Here is a 22,989-nt window from a genome sequence, read left to right on the forward strand (position 1 = left end):
AAGATGTCTGTCACACAAACAAGCATTTGTATTTGTAATGAAATCCTGCAGCAGTCACTGAGTGTCATCTCCAGTTTCATAAAGCCAATTGCAAGCTTATGAATAATTAAGCTACACTGTAATTTGTGTGTTCAGGTTGAGCGGGAGAGAGGGTACAAATATACAAAAAGAGGAAAGTTGCAACGAAATTGCAGGGTTGAATAATGCATAGGCAGCAATTTTCTAGCTGAAGTTTGCAACAGAGGTTAGAAAATTTCCGGTGTAAGCATAAGAATGCAATGTAGACATAAAATCTCGTTTCCTTTGTTCAAAATCCTCCCAGCTGATTTGACACTTTTATTAATTCAATTAGAAGGGATAAGAAAATTAAAGTACCAATAGCACTTGAACAGTTTAGTATACTTTATCTGAGAAAACGAGATGGGTTTTTTGTTTGAGAATGACATTTCATTCCAGAATATAACAGGAGACGCAAGTGGCAGAAACTAAGGCTCAAAATGCATTAGGATGGACTGTCAAAGACTTGTTACTGTACATTGAGCAATGACGGTTTTCTCAAAAGCATTGAGAAATTCCCAGCAAATGAATGCCAGGTATAACACACACTGAAACAAATGCATAACTTACACATCTCGGTCAGTAACTGCTTCAAATCATGTTTGGAGCCAGTTTAGTAGAACTTCTGAAATACTGAAACAACTTCTTCCTGAGACTTCTTGTATACCAGCCATCCCTACTTAACATCGTTAAATTGTAAAATGTCTTGGTTTTATCCATTTCTTTGGGAAACAGTGTTAGAAGGAATGTGATAGATTTCCATCTTAAAGGCCCAGAAATCAATTTGGTTTTTACTTTGCTGAAAGGACAGTCCTCACCCTCACAGCAAAACGTGAAACCCAGCCGACAAGGAATGTGTTGCTCTCTCTTCTGGTGTTAAGCTGTCAAAAATCTCTTCGAAGGAAGTCAAATGTCCACTTGATAAATCAGATAACTTCATGATGTAAGCAGGACCTCAGCAGAAATGTTATTGCCAATCTTCTCTGCTGAGTAAAAAGTCCAGTTTTATCTCCCTACACAAAGACAGAGTTAGGAGATTCTCCCCACCACAAAGAGATTTCCCACAGAGGTTCAGCTGAAACTACTGTGAACTAAGAAAAGTACTGAATGCATTTAGGAATTATTTTTAAAATTCCTCTTGCTTTATTTCACTTCCCTTCTGTAACATTTCTATTTGCTTAAAAGTCTTCCACCATCTCTGGAGGGCTGTTCTTAGGCTTTATCTTTCCAGAAGTGCTTATATCACATGCTAATTGGCTTAATTAACTACAAGTCATGGCTCCAACAAAAGCATTTCCTATCTATTCAATGTGACCATTAAAAAGTCATTTGCATTACATTTGGAACAGCAGATATTTAGCTGGGAAAGGGGTTAATGAAGCATGTGTTCTGGGCACACAAATCAGGTGCTAGAGGTATAGAAAGCAATAGATAGTTCCTCAGAAGCAATTTAGAAGATTTTAACTAGTGTTTTTCCAATGAAGACTGACATAATTTTTTGCAGTGATAAAATAATGAAGAGAAATAGAGAAAATCATCCTCAAGCAATTTGACAATTATGAGAGAAACCACAGTCTGTATTTGTAGGAATTCACAGAAGTGCTTCAACATATACTAGGGCAGAAAGATATTCTGTAAATTATATTTTGAAAAGAGAATTTGGAAGGGCAAGTGCAGCATACGAGTGTTGCTAATGACCTGCAGAGACGAACCTGCACAGATGCAGGGCTCTGTTCTTACATTCAGTAATAATGCAGCACCACAGGCACCAAAAAAAGGCAGTGTTTCAAATGAAATTTAGGTCACATGTAAGTGCCAATATACAAAAATATAATCCTGTAAATCTCTTCACAGCTGCTAACAGACCTTGGACTTGCTTAAGCTCTGTAGGCACTCTTGTTTTCAACACAGACTTTCCATCCTTATCTGTAGCTCTTATTCTTGGCACGTGCATATGTATTTCATGTTGGCAGGGTTGAGCAGGGCTGCCTGTGCCTGATGCTATAAATTAGAATGGTGGGATTCAGAGCCCTAGTCCTGGGCTCTGGGACTGGTCAGCACACATCTGAAATGCCTGCACTCCATACAGCACACAGGTGAAGCAGTAAACCCTTTCAGAATATGGCACGGAGGAAGAAGTGCTTGATTGTCTCCCTTTATAAATGGAGACTGCTGCGTCTTCTTCATCTTAACTTTTGTCTAACTTTGGAGTTAGCCCAGTTAGCTGGCCTTCCAAGGTCCCTTCCAGACTAAATTGCTATGTGACTCTATCATCTGTTACTCGCATTTTAAAACTAGTCCTTGCTAACTTGCTGCAAGAAATACTGTAGACCTATTTGGGGAATTCAAGGATGAATATTTCTTTATTCACAGAATAACGAATAAGGAATGTAAATCCTGTCTGTGCACTGGTGAGCTGTAGATGGCTCACTGTGCATATGGGTGTACAGTTCTGGCATCCCTTAACTTTCTCAGATACTGCTTAGGCACCGAGGCCTCCTAAATTCATGAGCCAAAATTTCAGACCCTAAAATTCAGGTGTGACACCAACAGGATTGCTTCTGGGGAAAGGGAACTCCAACTTCAGCTGCTCTGGTACCAGCTCAAGCAACTCAGTTTCTCACAGGGGTCCATTATCCAGCAAGTCCTTTCCTGATTTTGCACTGGAGAAGTCTGGAAAAGTGTTCTTTCATTTCTGCCCCATTATGAGCTGAGCAGCAAGCCATAAAACAAGTCCTCATGCCCAGAAGTTATAGCTGTGTCTTTAAAATAGCTTCTTGAAGTTTTAATTCCTCCCCTCTCTTCTTCCTCAGCTGAAGGTAAACTGAAAATCAACAACTGAAAATCATGATAAAACAGAGAAAATGTAAAATTATTGTCCAATCCATCTGTAAGCTACCAGCAGAGTGCAACTGGAATTAAGACTGGTATTCATAAATAGTGGTAAGAGGACACAGGTTCAAGCTAAACGCTCACTGAAGCAGCTCTGAGCAGTGTTGGACAGTCAACTTTGTGGTAGGGGGCCAGGGCTTCCAGGGGCAGGAGGGCACCAAGATGGCATCCCACCCCACCACCCCATCCAAGAGCAGGCCAGCTGGGGCCAGATGGCTGGAGGTCACCTCCCTGAGGACGGGGCTGAGGCTGAGACACAGGCTGTGGATGGGTCCAACTAACCAGGGCCAGTGGCTGGGCAGGGCTGTGGGGAGCTGGAGACCAACACTGCTGCGCTGTCACTGGTGGCCCCAGGGGCTGGCATGGGGTCCTGAGCTGTGATCAGGGTTGGAGCAGTGCTGAGAAGGGGGTCAGGACCCTGAGGATCCTGATGCACTCAGCACCCTGAGTCAGAGCGACGGACCATTCCAAATAGGCAAGGATCCAACATGCCATCTCTTTTGGAGGAGAAGGGAAGTTAGCCCTGTGCCTACAGGCTTTGCAAATCTTCTCCCCAGGCCTGATCTCTCCTTTTTTCTATTGAACAATAAACAGGCATAGTTTGAGATACCATGAGGGCATGTTCCGTGACAACAGCTGTTACTTTTTTTTGCCTTTCACACACATGAACGAATGATCTTCTCTTAATCACCTATGAGCAATACAAAGGTTTTTGCCCTTAATGTCCTAGCACCCTTGGCCGGGGTGTTTTACAGATTTTCTAGGTCCTTACTTAGATGTGTTTCTTAGCCCCCTCTAACATCACTTTTAATCTCTGGTGCTCTAGAGATCACATTTCCATCTGGCCATTGGGTAGCAGTACGGCATAGTTGTACCCTCAGGTTGTGGCTTTGAGTGACTGAGTGGGCACAGACTCCTCCTCTGGTCCCCACATGCCCCTGGAGTTACAGGTGAGTGATGGTGCCTCACAAGAGCTTGCAAAGGGCTGCCGTGTGTTGTACTTTGTTCCTTCCTTGCTTCTGTTCCTTACGCTCAATTTAAATTGGGGGGTTTTAGATCTATATCTGTGGTGCTGCCTGGAACAATACAAGCTTCTGGTCTTGCTCACATGTTTATTTCTGCTGGCTAGGATGTCTTGTGCGGATTGCTAACAGTAAGCAGAACTCTGCTGGAGGTGTGAACTGTCAGTTCTGTCAGGCCCGGCATGTACTCCTTTGAGAAATATGTTACCTCCTGGGAAGAATCCTTAAACTCCTCCTCAATATTTTGTTTCTCTCAACAACACATCTTCTGGAGAAGATAATTTAAAAAAAGGAAAAACTTTCCCCCCCCCGAAATTGTGAAGTTTCCAAGTTATTTTTCCCTGTACACTTAGTTTTCTTCCTTTCTCAATAGGGGAAGGATCACTCCTATTAAACCCTAAATCTAACCATTTACCTTCTACTAACTGTGGCTTTTCTTTCAGTGATAATATCATGTTTTCTGGCAGCACACAGGCTTGTGCACTTGTGTCCAACTTAAAACAAATAGATGTTTCATTTGCCTTTGGACTTGTGGTTAATTCATCTTCTGTTGCAATGGTGTCCAAAAATCCCTATTTCTTCATTCGCCCTTCAGACTCTCCTGGCAGCGGTAAGCTCTTAGAAAGTGATGTATTACTTACAGTTTCTGCATTTTCTTCTGAAGGCCAGGCGGAGTTATTTAGCACAATGCATGGAACTGTTTCATGTATGTTGATTTTCATCTCCACATGCTTTCCTTCTTCCTTGTTGCAGTAATTCATCTTCTTTTGCATCTTCTGTCAAAATCACGTCTTCGAAGAAGAGTTGAAACTGGATATCCTATTAATAACTGTCTTCTAATTCATATTTCAAATATGATTTGTTATACAGAAACCTAGTGTTCAAGACTTGAGGTGTTTCAGCCCTCTGTAAGTCAGAAAGCTTTGTAACTTGACTTTTCTCTGTGATTGAGAACACCCCTCTTTTATTTCACATAACATAAAGAACATTCCTCCATTTCTGTGGTAGCTTCTGCCTTTACCCTGATGTTTGTGAAGACAGTCAAGTTCTGCTCAAAGTTCCACATCTAGGATTTCAGATATTTAAAAATTGTTCTATTTATGATTCAATAATTGTTTTTCCCTTTGCTTCCCTCCTGGCATCCTGCATCAGCTAGGAATCATAAGTATCAAAGTGCTTGACAAATGTCTAGTTTAGGCTGTAATATCCCAGTCATTAACACTTGATCAATGCATTTCCAGATCACCCAGTAATGTATTTTTGATGCAGGTCAGGTATGGTCACACAAACATTGTTTTGTAAAATTAAAAGCATGCAACATGGTGTTAATGCTGTCTTTACACTGCAGGATTTTTGACCTTGCACTATAGGCTCTAAACTTGACTTTAATGTGTAGTCAGACCATGACCTCAGTGCCTGACTTGTAAGCTAACAGCACAGTGTAATGTGAGCTTCAGCAGAACACAATGCATTCCCTGTGGCTTTTGCATGGTTATCTAAAGTGTGTAACTCCCCACTAGTTTAGGTGAGTTTCACAAAGGAGCCATGGTCAAAGATGAAGATGTGTAACAGTTTATTTTTGTCCATACACAATGATATAGGACTTCTTGATACTAAATTTAAACCTGTTAAAAATTTTTGCATTTTGTACTATGTTTCTCATTAGTCTGTCAATGTTTTCCCTGCCTATGTATTTCAGAGTCCAGAACTGCATCATCGTAATAGCTTTAGGTCTGAATGCCAATTTTAACACACAATTAATGAATATCAGAATACATTTAAATTGACTTTCAAACCCAAATAATTAAAATGCTTTTTTAAAATAATTACCAATTTACTTTTTATCAAGCGTGCCTTTAATTTATATTGTAGTTTTAATCTATGAAGTCACTGTTGTAGATGGGGAGAAGGTTGCAGGTTAACCAAAGAGTATTTTACTTCGGAAAGCCTGTCACAGAATCACAGAGTCATAGAATCATAGACTGGCTTGAGTTGGAAGAGACCATCCAGTTCCAACCCTCCTGCCATGGGCAGGGACACCTTACACCAGACCAGGTTCCTCAAAGCCCCATTAAACCTGGCCTCGTACACTGCCAGGGTTGGGGCAGCCACAACTTCAGTAAACAGGATATATTGCTTCTCACTTTCTGACAGTTTATTGTAATGGTAGGGCTTCTTCAGCACTGCAGCAGCTACTAAGAAAGAGAAAAATAACTGTTACAGCTGAACCCAGGACAGTATGAAACACCTACGAACATATTTTTTATGTCACTATGAACTCCAGTACTTACGTTATTTCATAATTTGCTAAAATCCTCAGTGGTTGACTAAAGGATTGGGAAGAATTGAAATGTGACATTGTGGAAATTGCTGTTTCCAGCTTTGAGAAGGAAAGTCATGGAAGATTATACAGTGGGACAGAGACATAAAAATATGGTTTTGGAAAGACTCTCAAGGGATCATTTAGCTCATTTGATTCTAGTGAATGAAGATCACCTATTAGATTGGATACCAAGCTTCCCTAGAGTTGTGTTGGCTCTGTGCCAACCTACCACCTTCTGTGCCATCTCTTTTGCATAAAAGCATCCTTCAGGAGTGAAGCCTAAGTGCCCTTGCATACGCAGGCAATGTATCCTGTGGAGGATGAGGATGAAGGAGTGGCAGACTCATGAGTTGAGGTCAAGTGCAGAGAAGATGCTGAACTCATCCCATATTAATGCTCGTCTTCTGACTGGCTTTGTGCTTATTACTGTGCTCAGTGAAAGGCTGTATACTGTGTTTTACTATGGACAGGGCTGGAAGACAATCTTACAAAATACAGGATGGGAGGTGTGGAACCCTGTGCCTTTGGAGCTAGACTGTATGGAGAGACAAGGGAGGCCTGGGATGATAGGATAGAAAAAGCTGATTGTCTGTGATGACCAGTGATCTGCTGCACTTATCACCATAAAAGTAATTCTTTCCATCCCTTGTTAGATGGTCCTGTAACATCTCCCTTCTTTACTCTCAGAGTAGAGCTCTGCATATTTTCTCTGAACCTTTACAGGTATTCTGTCTGGATTTCAGGGAGAGAATAGGTGGATTTTGAACAGGAAACTTTCAGTTGTGAACTAAATCCATGTGCAAATGCTAAAATTTATATTCTGTGGGTAACTAAATGGATTTCCGAGGTCTGCAAGCTTAGAAGACTGGAAAATTGCCAGAAACCTGGCAAGGTGACATCGTCACCGTTCTGCAATTAGTGTGGTATAACATAACTGAAGTTTTCTTGAGGGGAAAACAATCCATGCTCAGTTTGTACAATAAGCCTCTGTCAAGCACTTCCATTTTTGGGAAGCTACTGTGTAGACAGTGCTTTGAACTAGAGTAAGTCACGAGGTTAACAAAAGACTCAGTGGAACCTGAGACCATAGCTGAACAAATTCCAGTGGACCAAGATCAACTTCTAATTCAATACTTTGAATTCATAGTTTTCTTTTCCATTAGGACTTTTAAAGTCCAGGTAGGATTTTAAAAATATGTAATAATACCACCCATGATTATGCATACATAGGCACAGATGTGAAGTCTCTAAGCAGGGAAACCCAGCAGACAGAATCTAAGCTTCTTTTCTTGGCAGATGTAAGGATTTAATTTTTAAGATAACTGTAACATTCCTTAGTTAATGTGGGGTGGTGGCTTTAGAAGTTGGTGCCTTGAAGGCTTGATAATCTGACATTTAAAATTTGTTTCATATGGTCAAAAAGATACTGTGCCATTGGGTTAATTTCTACTTTTTTTCTGCTTATTACTACAATAAAACATTTGTATATTACTACAATAAAAACATTTGTGTATATATATATATATATAAAATCTTTAAGTTCCTGGAAAAAAATGTTTGAGAACTAGGCTAGATTATTGATACTTTTTTGTAATAGAAAACATACTGGTGTCGTTGCTACGTGCCATATAAAAGGTGTTAAGATCAGGAAAATTCCTTATATTTTCCACTGGAGGAAAAAGGGGTTTTGTTTATAGGTCACACAGAGAAGAATCATGTCTTCATCAGTTCACTTTTTGCTTTTGCATAGGCTGTACAAGAAATCCTGGACTGGTAGGAATACAGGTGGAAATGCTGTTTATTTGGCTGCTGATTAATTGTCATACTAAAAAAAAAAAAAAGAAAGTATTTCAAGAAAGATCTAACATGTTCTTGAAGAAGAGTATGGAAGGACTACATGAAACAAACACCTTTCATAATGTGCAGAAAAATCTCCTTTAAGTAGTTACTTGACAGCAAGAAGAACCTGAACTGAGGAATCCAACCACTTATCTCTGTTTCCCAAAAACTTACAAAAATCCTTGTCAAAATGGTGTAAAACCATTATGTGATGTGTCCTTCTTGCATCCGTGATAGAAGTGGTTATAAAATATTACCACAAATATTCTTGTCTACAACTTGCTAACACACAATGCCTCATACATCACTAGGGGTGACTTTCCTGGTGCATGGAAGTTGCATGTATACACTATGACAGTAAAACACAATAACTATTGTAAATCAAACAGTTGTATGCAAGCAGATTTGAGTCAAACATGTTGCCTCACATTTTTAACGCCCACTGAGTTGGCTTAGAGTTTTCCCATTAGGGATAATTATCTAAAAAAGCTTTGTGTGTGTTGAGCATACAATGTGTAAAAATAGATAGACTAACTGGAAACAATTCTCCTTTCCATTCTGTTCAATTATTTTGGTTTACATTTGCTATGTTCTAAATGGCCAACATGTTTTTTTCATTAATTAATTAAATTGGTCTTGTCTTTGTTTTCTGTTCTAGCTAAACAAAGTTTAAAAAGTTTCCATTGTTGCTGTTGCTGTGTTTCCAAAACATCCTGTGGTATGTCCAATTCACTATGTATTTGGCTGTTTTTTGGGGCTTTCTTTGAATATTCAGTGTGCATATCATGAAATGTTCTTTCTGGCATCAAAAGTCTAAATTTCCTTCCTAGCCTCTCTGTTCTTGGTTCATGGCATACTAATTTGATCATGATATGGATATAAATATTAGATGTGTATATTGCACACACTAAATTTGTCCTGCAGAGAAGTCTGGGGTGAATATGTTTCAGAAATGTTTACTTTAATTATCAATTCAATTTTTAAGACAGATTTCTTTGGTTTTGTTTGTGCCTACTTTGTGTACATGTCACATAAATACTTTTGTAAATGGTCTTCATTACGTGAGTAGCTGCAACTGCTAATTTTGATCAGATGCTCTAATAGTTGCCAGAAATATAGTTCATAATTCATATTGCATCATTAATCCCCCTACCCCATTTGCCATTCTTGATGCTCTAGCTCACTATCCTCTAAGATATTCCCCGCTTATTTTTACTACAATGAAGTGCCTCATGACCTAAGCAGGACTAGAGTAGTGAGGCTAAGCAGATGAACCAATTTCTGCAGAAACAGATCTTTGCTGCAGAAATTATCCAGTCAGAAAACAAAGCAGTGGAAAATGTAAATAATCATTCCATGCCATTTGTGAACCATCTGCAGGCCAACAGCTATTCTCTGAAGAAATTAATATATATTTCATGACAACAAATATGAGAGATAAATATGATCTCCTAGTACAATTCATGTCAGGCAGAATTCAGCAGTAAGCAATGACACAGAATCGCATAGGCATCTTGCAGGCCGCTTTTTAGCTTTTCAAATAATGTTTAAATTAGACTTAACTAGTTAAGGTATTTTACACCTAGGAGCAGAATTCACATAAACCAAGTAAAAGATATTAATCTATTAATCTGTCACTATTTTTTTCTGTTCTTCTATGTAGCACATACACACTCAATGAAAAACATTCTTTTTGCAAAGAACACTTTGTAGTATTGTTCTGATAGTTTTTGCTGAAGCATGCTTGTTTTGTTATGGATAGTAATTTATTACCTATGTGCATTTTAGGGCATCCTCTTAGCAACAAATTGCAGAGGTAAAAAACCCTGGCTTTTTAAGACCACAGACAGAATTTTTCAGGAACTGAACGTAAACACTTCCAAGATCACTTTAAACAGAAGATACATTGATTAGACACTAAAAGAATGGAAAGAAGTTTAAAATATTGATGGGGCTGTAGCTAATTTTCATAACAAACATTGGGGATTTCAGGTTTTCATTGATTCGTTGTGTCTTACATAAAACTGCCTGTCTAGAATAATTTACCTCAGTCTTTGGGAGAGTGGATCACTGGGATTTCTGTTGCTCAGTGCATTACAAACTGAAGAAAGTGATTACATATATTGGCATTAGAACTTTGTAAGTCTAAAACTGTAATAGGCACAGACATTCTAAGCATCTTACAAAACAAATTTCAGATTTCTTCTCTGTGTGAAAGCTTATTTAGACTACTTGAAAATAAATGCTGCAAACTTTGACTTCAACTGGAAAATGGTACTTCTCTCCCGAAGTCCATTATCACACAATTGAATAAAATAACCAAAAAGAACAGCTGAAAAGCCCATGGAAATGAAATATCAAAGAAAAACATTGCATTTTCAATACAAAAAGGATAGTTTCCCTGAGGAGACTTCAAGATAGTTTCAAGAGTGAAGGCCAATTTTTGAACAGCACTTTAAAGAACTTTTTGGTTTGAAGAGGACTGTCAGAATGCAAAGATACTGATAATGCAGAGCGTGCATCCAAGGTGCTTTTCTGCATTAAAGGGGAATGTTTACTATTTATCACACACAGCAATGCTGACCTTTCTGAACAGAAGTTAGATTTATTTATTTTCTGATTCTTTCTAATAATGTCCTCTAGGCAACCTGGGAATAATAATATGTATTGCAATGTTCAGTGGCAAGCCTGTGAATTCACTGTCCAAGGGAAGCACTCCAGTTCAATAAAAAAACATTCAGAAAAACCTGGAATAGTACATCTGTCCTTGCTTCAGCTGTAACAGTTATTTATTTCTCCTTCTTAGTAGCTGGTGCAGTGCTGTAATTTCAGCTTTATTCTGAGAACAATGCTGGCAACACACTGATGTTTTAGTTGTTGCTAAGTAGTGCTTATCCCAGTCAAGGACTTTTCAGTCTCAGGCTCTGCCGGTGAGGAGGGGCACAAGAAGCAGGGAGGAAGCAGAGAGACGACACCTGACCCAAACTAGCCAAAGGGGTATTCCATACCACAGCATGTCATGCCCAGTATATAAACAGGGGGGAGTTATCCAGGAGGCCCATATCGCTGCTCCAGTTGGGCTGGGTGTTGGTCAGCGGGTGGTGAGCAATTGTATTGTGCATCACTGCTGTTTATTGGTGTTTTTTCCCCCCTCATTTTTTAGTTTTATATTCTCTCCCCTTGTTATTTCCCTTACCATTATTATTATTGGTGGTAGCAGTAGTGATTTGTGTTGTACCTTAGTCACTAAACTGTTCTTATCTCAAACCTTGGGAGTTACATTCTTTTGATTCTCCTCCCCATCCCTCTGGAAGCGGGGGAGGGAACAAGGTAGGGAGTGAGTGAGCAGCTGCATAGTTCTGAGTTACCAGCTGGGCTTAAATCATAACAACAGCACACCTTATTGCAAAGCAGTGTCACTTCTCTTAGAAGAGAAAGTAAGTCCTGCAACGATTTTTTGGGAAAGAAAAGGTCATTGTATTTTGCATACTGAGCTCTGGCTGTCACTGCTAATATACAGCAGTGCTCATATCTCTCTCCAGCCTTCCATAAAGGCAGGAGAAGAAATCAAATAATAGAAATATGAAGGAAGCAAGAAGAGAAGAATTAATGAGAAATTATCTCCAAACTGAGAACTGGAATGAGGGTTCTTAGTCACATATTTTCAAATAGATATACCAAAGCACGTGCATTCAGTCACTCACTTGTTCCAAGCACAGATTTTTTTTTCTTTCTGATATAATACTTTTAGTTTTAGTGATGGAAAAACAACTGATATTCAGACCAGACAAGTGTTCTAATTGAAGGTATTGGAGTAAGACAAGGAGCTTTTTGATTTTTAGCTTTTTTGATTGTGGTGTATTTGTGTTTCTGTGTACAATGATTTAACTATTTTCTCACCAGCTGGACCCAATCACTTGTGTGTATAAACACAAAATAGACAGAGAAAATATATAGAGCAAAAATCCCGGAGATCAGCTGGTGAGTATGTGAGGTCCTCAATCTTAAGGAACTTAACTGCATGCCAAAACTCCCCTGCAGCTGAGATATACAAAATTTAAACCATCCTCAACATGAACTGAGGACAGGCATAGCTTGGATTAGTTCACTGTGGAAGAGGACAGTTCCCTAAACGGCTGACCACCTCACTGCATTAATAAGGCTACTCACTGCAATGAGTGGACACATCAGGGACCAATCAGGCTGACTTCCACATCTGGAATTACTCAGCCTTTGGTGGCAGTGTGTCCCAGACACTAATTACATGAAACAGCTCTACAGGAGCCATGCTTGACCTGCTTGCTCATCAGCCACAAGCATTGTGAAAGTTGTTCTTTGCTACCCTTGGAAAATAAGAGAAAAATCTTAGCCTAAAGTGCTTGAAGGGATAACACAGGCAGTGGACGGGAGAACAGAAGTAATAAATCTCTTCCTTCTTTATTTCCCTAGACCATGTTCTTGTCTCAAAAACTTGCTTGATGCTTAGAGGACATACCTGCTCTTCCCCTGGACTCAGTAGGAATATTTATATCAGGGCACCACTTCACCACAGTCAACTGGTGATGCTGCAAAGCATAGAACTGATTTGGGGTAATATGCTACTATAAGGCTTATGTGGCCTTTGGGACCTAAGGCAATAATATTGCAGTTTTACATAGCGCAAAGCAGAGCTGTCTTTCCTTTCCTGAGCTGGAGAATGAGAACATAAAGCTGGTCTCAAAGCATAACTGACTAAAAAGCAGTGAATTAAGCTGACATTAACTTCTGATGACAAACTGGTAAAGAACTTAAGTGCTTACTGTGAACTGTAATCTCTTGCATGTATTCAGATTTGTTTTGGCAGCTGTTTTAATGGAGAAACACTGTGTTATTTAACATACCACACCGCAATGCTCCTATTTCATTCAATAAAATTGTAAAACAGTAGTGCAAAAAACCATGAATGTTCCTAGATTTGCTCTTCCAGAAACTTAGGTATGGTCTGCCAAGGAAAAAATAAATAAGCAACATATGAAACTGCAAGATTTCAATATTACACTAGAAGTCAATGAATAATTCTGATACATTTTAAGCTTAATTAATTTATGTTGTATTAAAGTTAAATGCTAAATCGTAACAAACAGGAAATTAAAAAATAGTTATTCCCATTGAAAACCTGAAATATTTTCATTCTTTCTGAGATCCTACCTTCAGTTACCAAGTTTTCAAGTTCTGCTGGAATTTTTTTCAATAAAATCACATTTAAAAAAATATTTTCCATAGAAATCCATTCTGAAAATACATCTTGAATGGAATTGTAAAAATCAATCAAAATTTATGTCTCACAGCCTATGTTTATAGGTTCTGTATTGAATTCAAAGGCTGTGAGGAAAGAGTTATTAATTAAAATTACTGTCTTTACCACATAGTTCATGACTAAAGGATGAGCTGCCTGAAAAGTGCTGATGGAGGTGGCTAATTGGGGAAACAATATCATTTATATAAATACAATTCTTTGTTTTACAACGTTCTATAAAGCCTCTGCACAGAGGAAGAAGGGAAACACAGGTTTACAGTGAAATCTTGCAATGAAGAGATTCCATCAAAGTACTGTAACAAATGTTGCTTTTTGAAGAATTAAGGCTAAATCTTACTTTTTTTACTCATACAAACAGACCTCATGTGAATTTTACCATTGGCTTCTGTGAAAAGTACAAGCTGTGACACTTGAGTTATTCTTAGGAACCGTAAGTGCTATTTAACTCTGTATTACTGTAATCAGTGTTTTTATTGTTAAAGGACCAATGAGTGGAGAAAAAAAAATCCTGAGAATTTAAACGCATTAAAAGCACATTATCTGAAATTAAAAAAAAAAAAAAAAAAAAAGAAGAAAAGTCCATTTGAACCTTCCTTTACTTTACATCAGGAAGATTTCAATGTTGAACCAGTATCCATAATAATTTCTATACTGTTCAACTCCAATATGTACAACAAAGGAAGTGTACACAATCTCTTTGCCTTCACATATGTAAATTTGGAACTGTCTTTGTACAAAAGATGTTTGATCATCCACTCAGTTTGTCTTCAGTAGAGATGCTTTTGTGCCCAAGCCTGCTCCCAGGGAAATCAACATAAATTTGCCAGTGACTCACGACCCAGGTCTTCACTGTGTAAGTGTATGTAAGGGATTGTTTCATCTTAATGTTAATGTTTTATCTATGGACTTTTTGTATCATGCTGAATACTTGGAATTGTCCTTCTTTTCTATATTCTTTTTTTATATAGACAAATCGCAGTTATTCAAAGGACATAAATGTCTTCAGAAAAGTGATGATTTCAGTTTCGATGCTATTTAAATGTCTGGTTTAGGAAATTATCTTTTCTCCATAACTCATGATTTTAATAACTGGTGTTTAGATAGATGACATTATACTTGATTAATGTAATTAACTACTGCAAATGGAATGGTTAGCCAAAAAATCACCTCTTAGATACATCTGTTACATTTTCTCTCACTTCTGCAGTACTGTTTGAGGATAAGAACAGGAACAAAGTGATGCTTCTTTTCTTTGAATACCTTATTTTTCTAAATAAACTGAATGAATTCTGTTTACTTAAAAAAAAAAAACAGCATCACTACATAAGTGTGGCTTTAAAAAGAAGTGTGACCTAAAAAAAAACAGAAACCAAAGGAGAAATTCTCTAAAGCTACTGTTGGCCAGATATTTTTTACTTAAATCAAGATTACATCTAGGAGAATTCTCTACTGATATGCATTTTCACTACGTGACTCTTTACCATTATTCATATTCTCAAATTAAAACTAAAATTTCTGGGAAAGTAAGGAGTTATAATTTTTATTTGCTTTTACTTAAAATTTTTTAATAATAAAAATTAGCATAGCTGAAATCACCCCTATAGCCCTTGCTAGCTAACAATAGTCTGCCAATAAATAAACACTGAACAAGTTAAAATTGATAAAACTTGATTTATATGCTGTCCATACAGTATTTTGTGAGTTGGGTTCTTTGAATTGATATTCATGCCTTAGAGTATAAATAGGTTAGCAAATGACAAATTTATCTAAGTAATATATAGTTCAGTCTACCCTTTTTAACATCTGCGCATTCTCTTGATTGCTTCAGCCTTTCTAAGACTAACAAGTGAATTTAGGATGTATAGTTGAGAAACAACATGGCTGATTCTGCTGTCAGTCTTTACTCATTAATAATAGGAGGTGTAATAACACAGATTTACAACTGTACATTTTAATTATTGTTTCTGAAGGTTTATGTATTCAGGAGAGGTGATCACTGTTCTTGTTTAGAATTTTCTCTTTTAGTGCCAGACATTACTGAGTTTTTCAGTAAGCAAACAGCTTTGCTCTTTTCATTAGTGATTCATGAAAGAGTTGACAGTGTGTTAAGGCAATCTGAGCTTCAGTCTAACAATCTGATTTCTGGGCTCAGTAGATTTACTGCATCTTGATTTTCTTGATAAATTCCATGTGAAACCCAATACCAGATGCCCTGACAACATCTTTATCTACATGAGGAAGTTCATATTGGCCCAGATGCAAAGACAGACTACATAAAACTGAGAATTTTGTAATGAAAAGTTAAAAAGTTTTCACATGCAGAATTTTTCAATCCACAGATAAACTGTAGCTAAATTTAGAAGTGATAATTTTCTTTTGGGCAGTCATTGTTCATTTTAAACAGATATTAAATGAATGAATCTTGTTAGCATGTGTTAAATACAAGAGGAAATAGAAAGTTTTTGCTTACTGTGACTGTAATTGCAGAATACTGAAAAGAGATATTGTAATGATAAACTATTAACAAAAAATAATAAAGCAACCATAGACCAAAACTATGGATTATACAACAGGTATAAAATTAATGTTGTGTAGAAAATAGCTTCATTTCCTGGGGTGAACAGTACATCAGATTGTTGCCTAAATTTTTTTTTTCACTTTTGCAGCTAGTTCCTAGATGTTAGGAGAGTTTAAAATCTGAATCTCCTGTTTACTTGATGAAAGGTCATGATTTCTTGTATTTCCTCTGAATAAGATAATTCCATTTCTCTCTACAGTTTATAAAGAATAGCAATATACTTTATGGAAACTGCAAATCTTTAAGATATTTTGTCCATATAATCTTACCTATATGTTATTTGTTTGTGAGTTTAACTAATTCTGGTCAACAGTGTGCCTCATGATGTAACCTGTACATATACTGTGCTTTCCTACCCAAGAACACACTTATACAGTGCAATTTCAATCTCTTCTAAATTGCATTGATAACCTAGAAGCCATTTTCTCATTTCCTTCAGTTCTGGGGAAATGATGGTATATTGTAGGATTCCACTTGCATAAAATAATTTAAAATTATTGTAAATTCAAAAAATGCATCTAGAGGTAGTTCCCACTTACAGCAATTCACTGAATTAATTACCTGTTTTGATGAGTAACAAAACGATATTATGAGAAAGGTCTACCTGTGAAACATAAACCACAGGACAAAACTCTCCAGTTTGATGCAGACATTGCAGACAGCCTTGAACAGGATGCAGGTACATACTGTGAAGATTGGTGTTCGACAGTATGTTCTAACAGTTTGAGGGAAATCTTCATTATGTTGGTGGGTTTCCTTGGACGTTTGATTTTAACAATAATATGCACTGGAATTTCTGTGAAGGATATCTCTCAGAGGTCTTGATTTTAAAAGGACTCTTGAAGAGAAGATAATGGTCATAGTGTTTTTTATAACCTATGCCTATCAGGCTGTCTGGTGTTTATGAGTCTGTGTGATCATCAGGAATTAATTTCAAGGCTTTAAGGGAGAAAGCAACAAGAAGTATAACTGCAGTGCAACTTCTTTGAGGGATCCTAAATCTCAGAGGGATTTTAGTCCTTTTCTCAGAGTACAATGAAATACGACATTGACAACGATAACAACCACTAAGCAAATCCAAAGAAACCAACTTATTCAGCAGTTGACTGGAGATACAGAATATGGAGCCACCAAATTGACTTGGTTATTTCACATGGGGAGGGAACTGGATACCAGAGATTTAGAGATTTAAGCCATGTTCCCATCTGGCAGGAAGTATGGGAAGTATGGCCTTGCAGTTTGGAAACTGCAAAATTTGAATGGATCTCAGAAACTAAGGAAGCTAAAATCAGAGTTCTAAGGCTTCGCTGGCCAATTTGAATGTCTGGGCAACCATACTTCAGTTATGATTTGATTATGGACCCTGAAAATTCTTCGTGGCTCACAACCTAGCATGGATTTCTTTCCATTCAGAGCACTAGGATATATATCAGCAACAAGAAGGACATATATCAGAAGAATGATAAGACACATGGGATAAAGAGATTTGAAGATGCTAACAAAGACTGGGTATTCAGTTACTTCAAAGAGAAAAGAAAGTCTGAAGCACCATACTAAGTTGTCTATTTCACAAACAAGCAGGGAAGACTTTCTTGGTGCTGGTCCTGTTTTACCTTTTGCTCTTAGTATCAGTAGTATCTGGCAATATAATGACACACTTAGGATGATTTTTAGGAAAAAAAGTAAATCTGAAGCAATAAGTAGTGATAGAAAAGAATACCTCCACCATCAGAAAGACATACAGCTGCCACCAAGCCCAATACATTTAGCCTGGTTTCCCTGTGCAGATTTAATTCCATCATAGGATATACAGATTTTGAGTCTCAAGATTAACTGCATCATGACACATTTTAACTCTAAGCAGACAGTTGTTAACAGTAAATTAATGAAGAATGTCAATGAAGAAGATAATTTGTAATAAAAATTACTTAGTATTTAATCAGAAAAAACCCTTGAAACTAAAACAGCACTTTTTGAGGGGGGGTATTCTTGGGTTTGGTTATTTTTTTTTTTGGTGGTGTGATGTTCTAAGGCATGAATCAGAATTGCAGAATTAAATTTTATTGTCATAAAAGCATGCTTGGAGATCTTAAGGCTAGAACAAACTCTTGGGTGTTAAGCTTGCACACATACCTTACATATACTCTTGTTCCTTCACCCAAGAACAGGTTTCAGCCCTACGAAAAACAAATACAATATGCTAAATCTGCTACAGACTTCATAGGTGTGCCACACACAGAATCAGGCAAACACCTGAGGAAAGCAGGTATATCCACTATTCCTCAGGGAGCATATTAAGATAGATAGCTCTCTGTCACAATGACAGCAAATTGAGATTCTTTTCTATCAAAAGACTTCATCATATTTAGGATATGGTTTACATTATGGAAGAACTTCTGGCAATAACCATGAAGAAAAATAATTTTATTCATCGTGATTACTGCCAGGGATTCTTCAATTATGTAAACAACAGCTCATAGGAATTCAGGCATCCAAAGCTTCAAAATAGCTTTGAGAGCAGACAGCAACTGACTTTGCTGAATGCAAACTCGTCATATAAACCTCTTGACAGTTATTATTCTAAGAAGCACAACGCCTCTGCCTTTGCCTGCATAGACTACAAAGTGCATGAAAGATATTGAAAGAGCCTAAGAAGTTGCTGGGGGGGCATGCAAAATTATTCAGACTTTTTTGAATCAGTGGTAAAGTACTTTGACTAATCCTAGAGATGTGCTTGCTATTCTAAACTCATTCAAATGTCCTTTTAAAATAGTAATAAGAATTTAACTTTGAATTTAGATAGCATCACACACATTAAAATATCACAAGAAAACAGCAGTAGTCTGTATACCCTATTCAGTTTCAACTGTGGTCAAATTAAAACAGTATTTGGTCTGAAAAGCAGAGGAAACAATTCATAGCACACAAAAAAAAAGGCCAATTCATCACCAAGTAAGTTTTTCCAACAGCACATGAGACTTTGATGACAACACTCTTAACACTTCACTAATAATTACTCATTATGTCTTAGTAGAACATAATATAATAAAACCTATTTTTTCAAGACTTTTTTGTTAATCTTTTTTTAACATCATGTACTTTACATTGCCTCTTCAAATCAGATATTAGTGAGTTTCTTTCCTTCCAGATACTTATTAAAGGGTTTTATTTCTTTTGATTCCTGTCCTGGGAAAAGAATCTACCAGCCTGTTAGCTTCCTTAGTACTGCCTGTATAACAAAAGTGGCATATATAGAAGGCCTCATTTTTTTTCTTACCTCTACTCCAAAGATACTGTAAGAACCTGCAATTTCTGTTAATTTCCTTGGGTATTGTAGGTGTTCAGTAGCTCTAAGGATTGAATGTACTGGGACCAAACAAATGTGAGAAACCCAGTGGATCCATGGAGCTAATAAGGACTGTGAGTCCTAAAATAGACAGCAGTGAACTTCCATCACCAAAAAACCCCAGTATTTCTTCCTAGCGAATACATCATGAAAGATGTCACCTGTTACAAAAATACCTTACTTCTCTATTCTTGAGTGGCCATGTTCACAAGGTCTCACATTTTGCAGACTGAAACAGAGTCAGATTTGTTCCTACTCACGTCTGAATTTCAGTCTGATTCCCATGACTATTACTGTCACTATACAGCTAACATAAAAATATTTTCTGTTATTCTCATCTTCTGCCCACCAAAGTTGCATTCTCCCCTTTTCTGTGTTGTATTTTATTACTTATTTGTTGTCTTTCTTTATGAGCGCTGGTAGTTAATTATGTTTTATGTATGCTGGAAAATTCTAATAAAAGCACTAGGACTTGGAATAGAAACTTTTTTTTAATTGATGGAAAATCTGCAAGTTTAATTAGGTTACCCATTGAGATAAATGCATCAACAAATAAATTTCCCACACATGAATGCAGTACAGTGAACGAGAAACTGCCTAGCAAGTTTCAATTCACTCAAGTACCGAATTAGTTCTACCCAACACATTTTGGCTAGATAATAGCTTTCTGATACAACGCAAGGACTACAGACTGAACCCCAGCAGGGCAGCTGATTCTTAAGTATTGGGAAATCTCCCACTGGGTTAGAGCACACACATTTTTTTCTTCCAGAGTGACAGGCAAAGAAGTGCACGCCAGGAACATCCCTGAAGGAAGAAGGGGTCAATCCAAAACTGCTCTTTGCAGGTAGTTACTGTCTAGGCTCTTCTATTTTGCTCTATAAGAAGGTGGTCCTGAAGATGTGAAGAGTAGGGAAGTACAAAGATCTTATTTAGTGTATGAATCTCTCGTTTACAGTGCAGGTTATTTTTCTGTTTTTACTATGCACCATCTGAATCCAGAAAAGAGAAAGTTGAGGCTACTCTGAGACTTCTGGTGCCAACCCCTGGTAAAAATTAGGAAGGTATGATCTTGTGATTAGAAATAGCATGAGAAAGGGTATCGATACTTAGTACAATGCTTTAAAAAGAAGAAACATAAAAAATTACTTTAACATAATAATCACATAATATGGGTCATAAATTTTATAATAAAGCTAGATATGCAACACTTTAATAATGGACATAAGGAAGGAAAGGTATTTATAAAGGAGATATTTATTTCTCATGATTCAAAGAGGCATTGCACTTTTTCCTTTTGCAGCTGAAAAGCAGTTTTCTTGAGGAATCAGCTAAAAATAACAGAATAAAATGAGGAAAGAGCAGTATCAGTTCAGAGATTTCAAACTGTCTGCACTTTGCTTCCACTTAAAAACATGACTGTTTCTTCAGAGCAATAACTGCACAGCATCTGGGGGATTTCACGGGATCAAATAACTTCACAAGTCCAGACCAGGCAATGTTTTCCTGTAAAATGATACATGTTTGAAGTACATGAAAATGTGTTTGACTTAAAAGCTAAGACATGGTATTAGGTCCACATTTTGAAATACAAAATTAAAAGAAAAAATAAATCCTTGATGCGAAACAGGAAAAACACTAACAAGAAAATCACAGGAAGTTTGTTGTGAAAAAAGAACACCCAAACCAGGATATATTTTCAAGTCACTAAATTATTTCTGGCACTATCAAATGTTAGCTTACCGCCCCCTTTACCAATTAAGGTTTTTTTTTTGTTGCACTATAGCAAAAAAAATTAAGGACCAAGTCCTACTCATTTTATGCAGCACATTCTACTACTGAAGCTAATTAACTGACTTCTCAAATGAATCAGGCCAGCTGGATCCAGTCTTCCTGTTGCATATGGCTTTTATCATTTCTATTTTTTCTTCCTAAACACGTTTTGTGAATCAACCAGTCCAAGATTAAATCAATGCATGTATTACATTTAGAAAAGGTAAATTAGCGCTTAACGCAGCAAGTCTGATTTCCCATCTAAGAAATCATACAGATCTCTATGTGATTTAGAACTGGTCGGGAAAAAACTTCATTTGGGAATACATATTTCGGAAAATACATCATTATTTAAATATTTCAAATTATCTCTCTCTAAAAATACCAGTTAGAATAAAAGCATATATTTACTACGATGCAGTCATTCCAAGTGCACCGTGGCAGAAAATATAGTGAGTTTTTACTTATGACAAAATGGAGCTGTTAAAAATCAAAGTTTTATGGTGGAAAAACAGAGCTATTCATACAAATGGGTTTAAACTTTATTTTTAAATTATATTTTGACCCTGGCCCAGAGCAGAAGCTGGAAGATGCTACCATTTCCTCCTAGTAAATTATTATTTGTCCAGAAAATGTTTCTGGCACAGAGAAAATATGACTGCTGCTTGTGAGTTAATCAGGCCAAGCTCAAAATTAGTATTAGAAGAAACACTGTAATATAAATCATTATGGAGTAAATGCAGTAGCATTTCCTTATTATGTCCCAGGTCTACACTTGTAAAATATATCCAGGCTGTACATGTCAAATGTACCTCAGTTGACCCATACAGTTGGAAAAAGTGCACCCTCTTTCATCATTGATCTTAATTAAGAAACAATAAATGAAATCATAAATATTTTGGACCTAATTCAAAATATCTTGAATTGCATGATCTAAATTGTAAGCTTTGGCGTTTGCAGCATAATGTTTGTTTAGCATTTCCAATATTCTTTTTAATTATTAAATATCTCAGTATGTTGTATAAAATGAGATTTGTTGCATATTTAATTAATTTCTTTTTTACTGTCTATTGACTAGTAATTACCATACAATTAAAAGAACATAAACTTTAATGTTGCTGATTTGCTGAAAATAAAAACATCTGCTGGGCATATGTTTATACATAATGGAATGAATGCTTATACTTTTGCAAATATGATGAGAATAATAATTCTGCAACAGAGACTTTTGGTCTGCAGAGTAATAATTTGGCTGAAATAGTCTCATTTCACTGATGTAGCCTCTAGGTACCGTAAAATATAATGCAAAAAATACCTGCTCCTTGAGGTAGCAAAGACGATCCAGAAGTATCAAAACTTCTATGCAGGGAGCCAGAACAACCTTCAACTGAAAGAAAGATTAGATACTATAATGATTTTGGGAATGAGAGACAATATACTTCCAAATGGCTATACTTCCACAGAACAATTCCAGGAAGGTCAGTCATTTTCCAGTGGTTCTGTTGTACAAATGTCACCTTGCCAATTTTCCCTTTGGGATGGGCATCTTCAAAACAGATTATACTAAAGATCAAAAATATATGGAATGCTGTAAAACCAGGAAACTATGTTATTTAGTTGGTTTTGAGACATTATCCGGCAAGAAAATGATATTACATGAAGCAGAACAATTTTAAAGAGGGAAATAATGAATTTTAATAAAAAGATTTTTTATGAAATAACTGCATGGAGACCAGTCTATGTTTAAAAGGAGACTAACATTTCATTTTTCAGGGTAATAGTCCCTCTTGAAAAAGAATCTTCCATGTGTTCACTTTATTATTTTACTGACACCTAATATAGTTTTGGACTAGGATATGCTCC

General features: G+C 36.9%; 1 protein-coding gene across 5 annotated transcripts in view; it reads right to left on the reverse strand.

Annotated features, from left to right (window-relative positions):
* Window positions 1–20,592: 20,592 nt before the first annotated feature.
* Window positions 20,593–22,989, reverse strand: part of METTL25 (methyltransferase like 25) — a 61,127-nt gene continuing 58,730 nt past the window's right edge. For 3 of the 5 annotated variants that reach the window (XM_061454692.1, XM_061454691.1, XM_061454690.1), the window contains 2 exons: window positions 22,442–22,513; window positions 20,593–20,859 (listed from right to left, as the gene is read on the reverse strand). In XM_061454692.1, coding sequence (XP_061310676.1) covers window positions 20,761–20,859; window positions 22,442–22,513 — 171 coding nt within the window. In that variant the 3' untranslated portion in view covers window positions 20,593–20,760. Of the gene's footprint in view, window positions 20,860–22,440; window positions 22,514–22,989 lie in introns of those variants that run through there. The other 2 variants (XR_009743626.1, XR_009743625.1) reach the window with 1 other exon arrangement.

Source organism: Pezoporus flaviventris, unplaced genomic scaffold, assembly GCF_033815535.1.
Source record: "Pezoporus flaviventris isolate CSIRO_AGI_PZ_B2104156 unplaced genomic scaffold, CSIRO_AGI_Pfla_v1 ptg000016l, whole genome shotgun sequence".
Classification (NCBI taxonomy): Eukaryota; Metazoa; Chordata; class Aves; order Psittaciformes; family Psittacidae; genus Pezoporus; species Pezoporus flaviventris.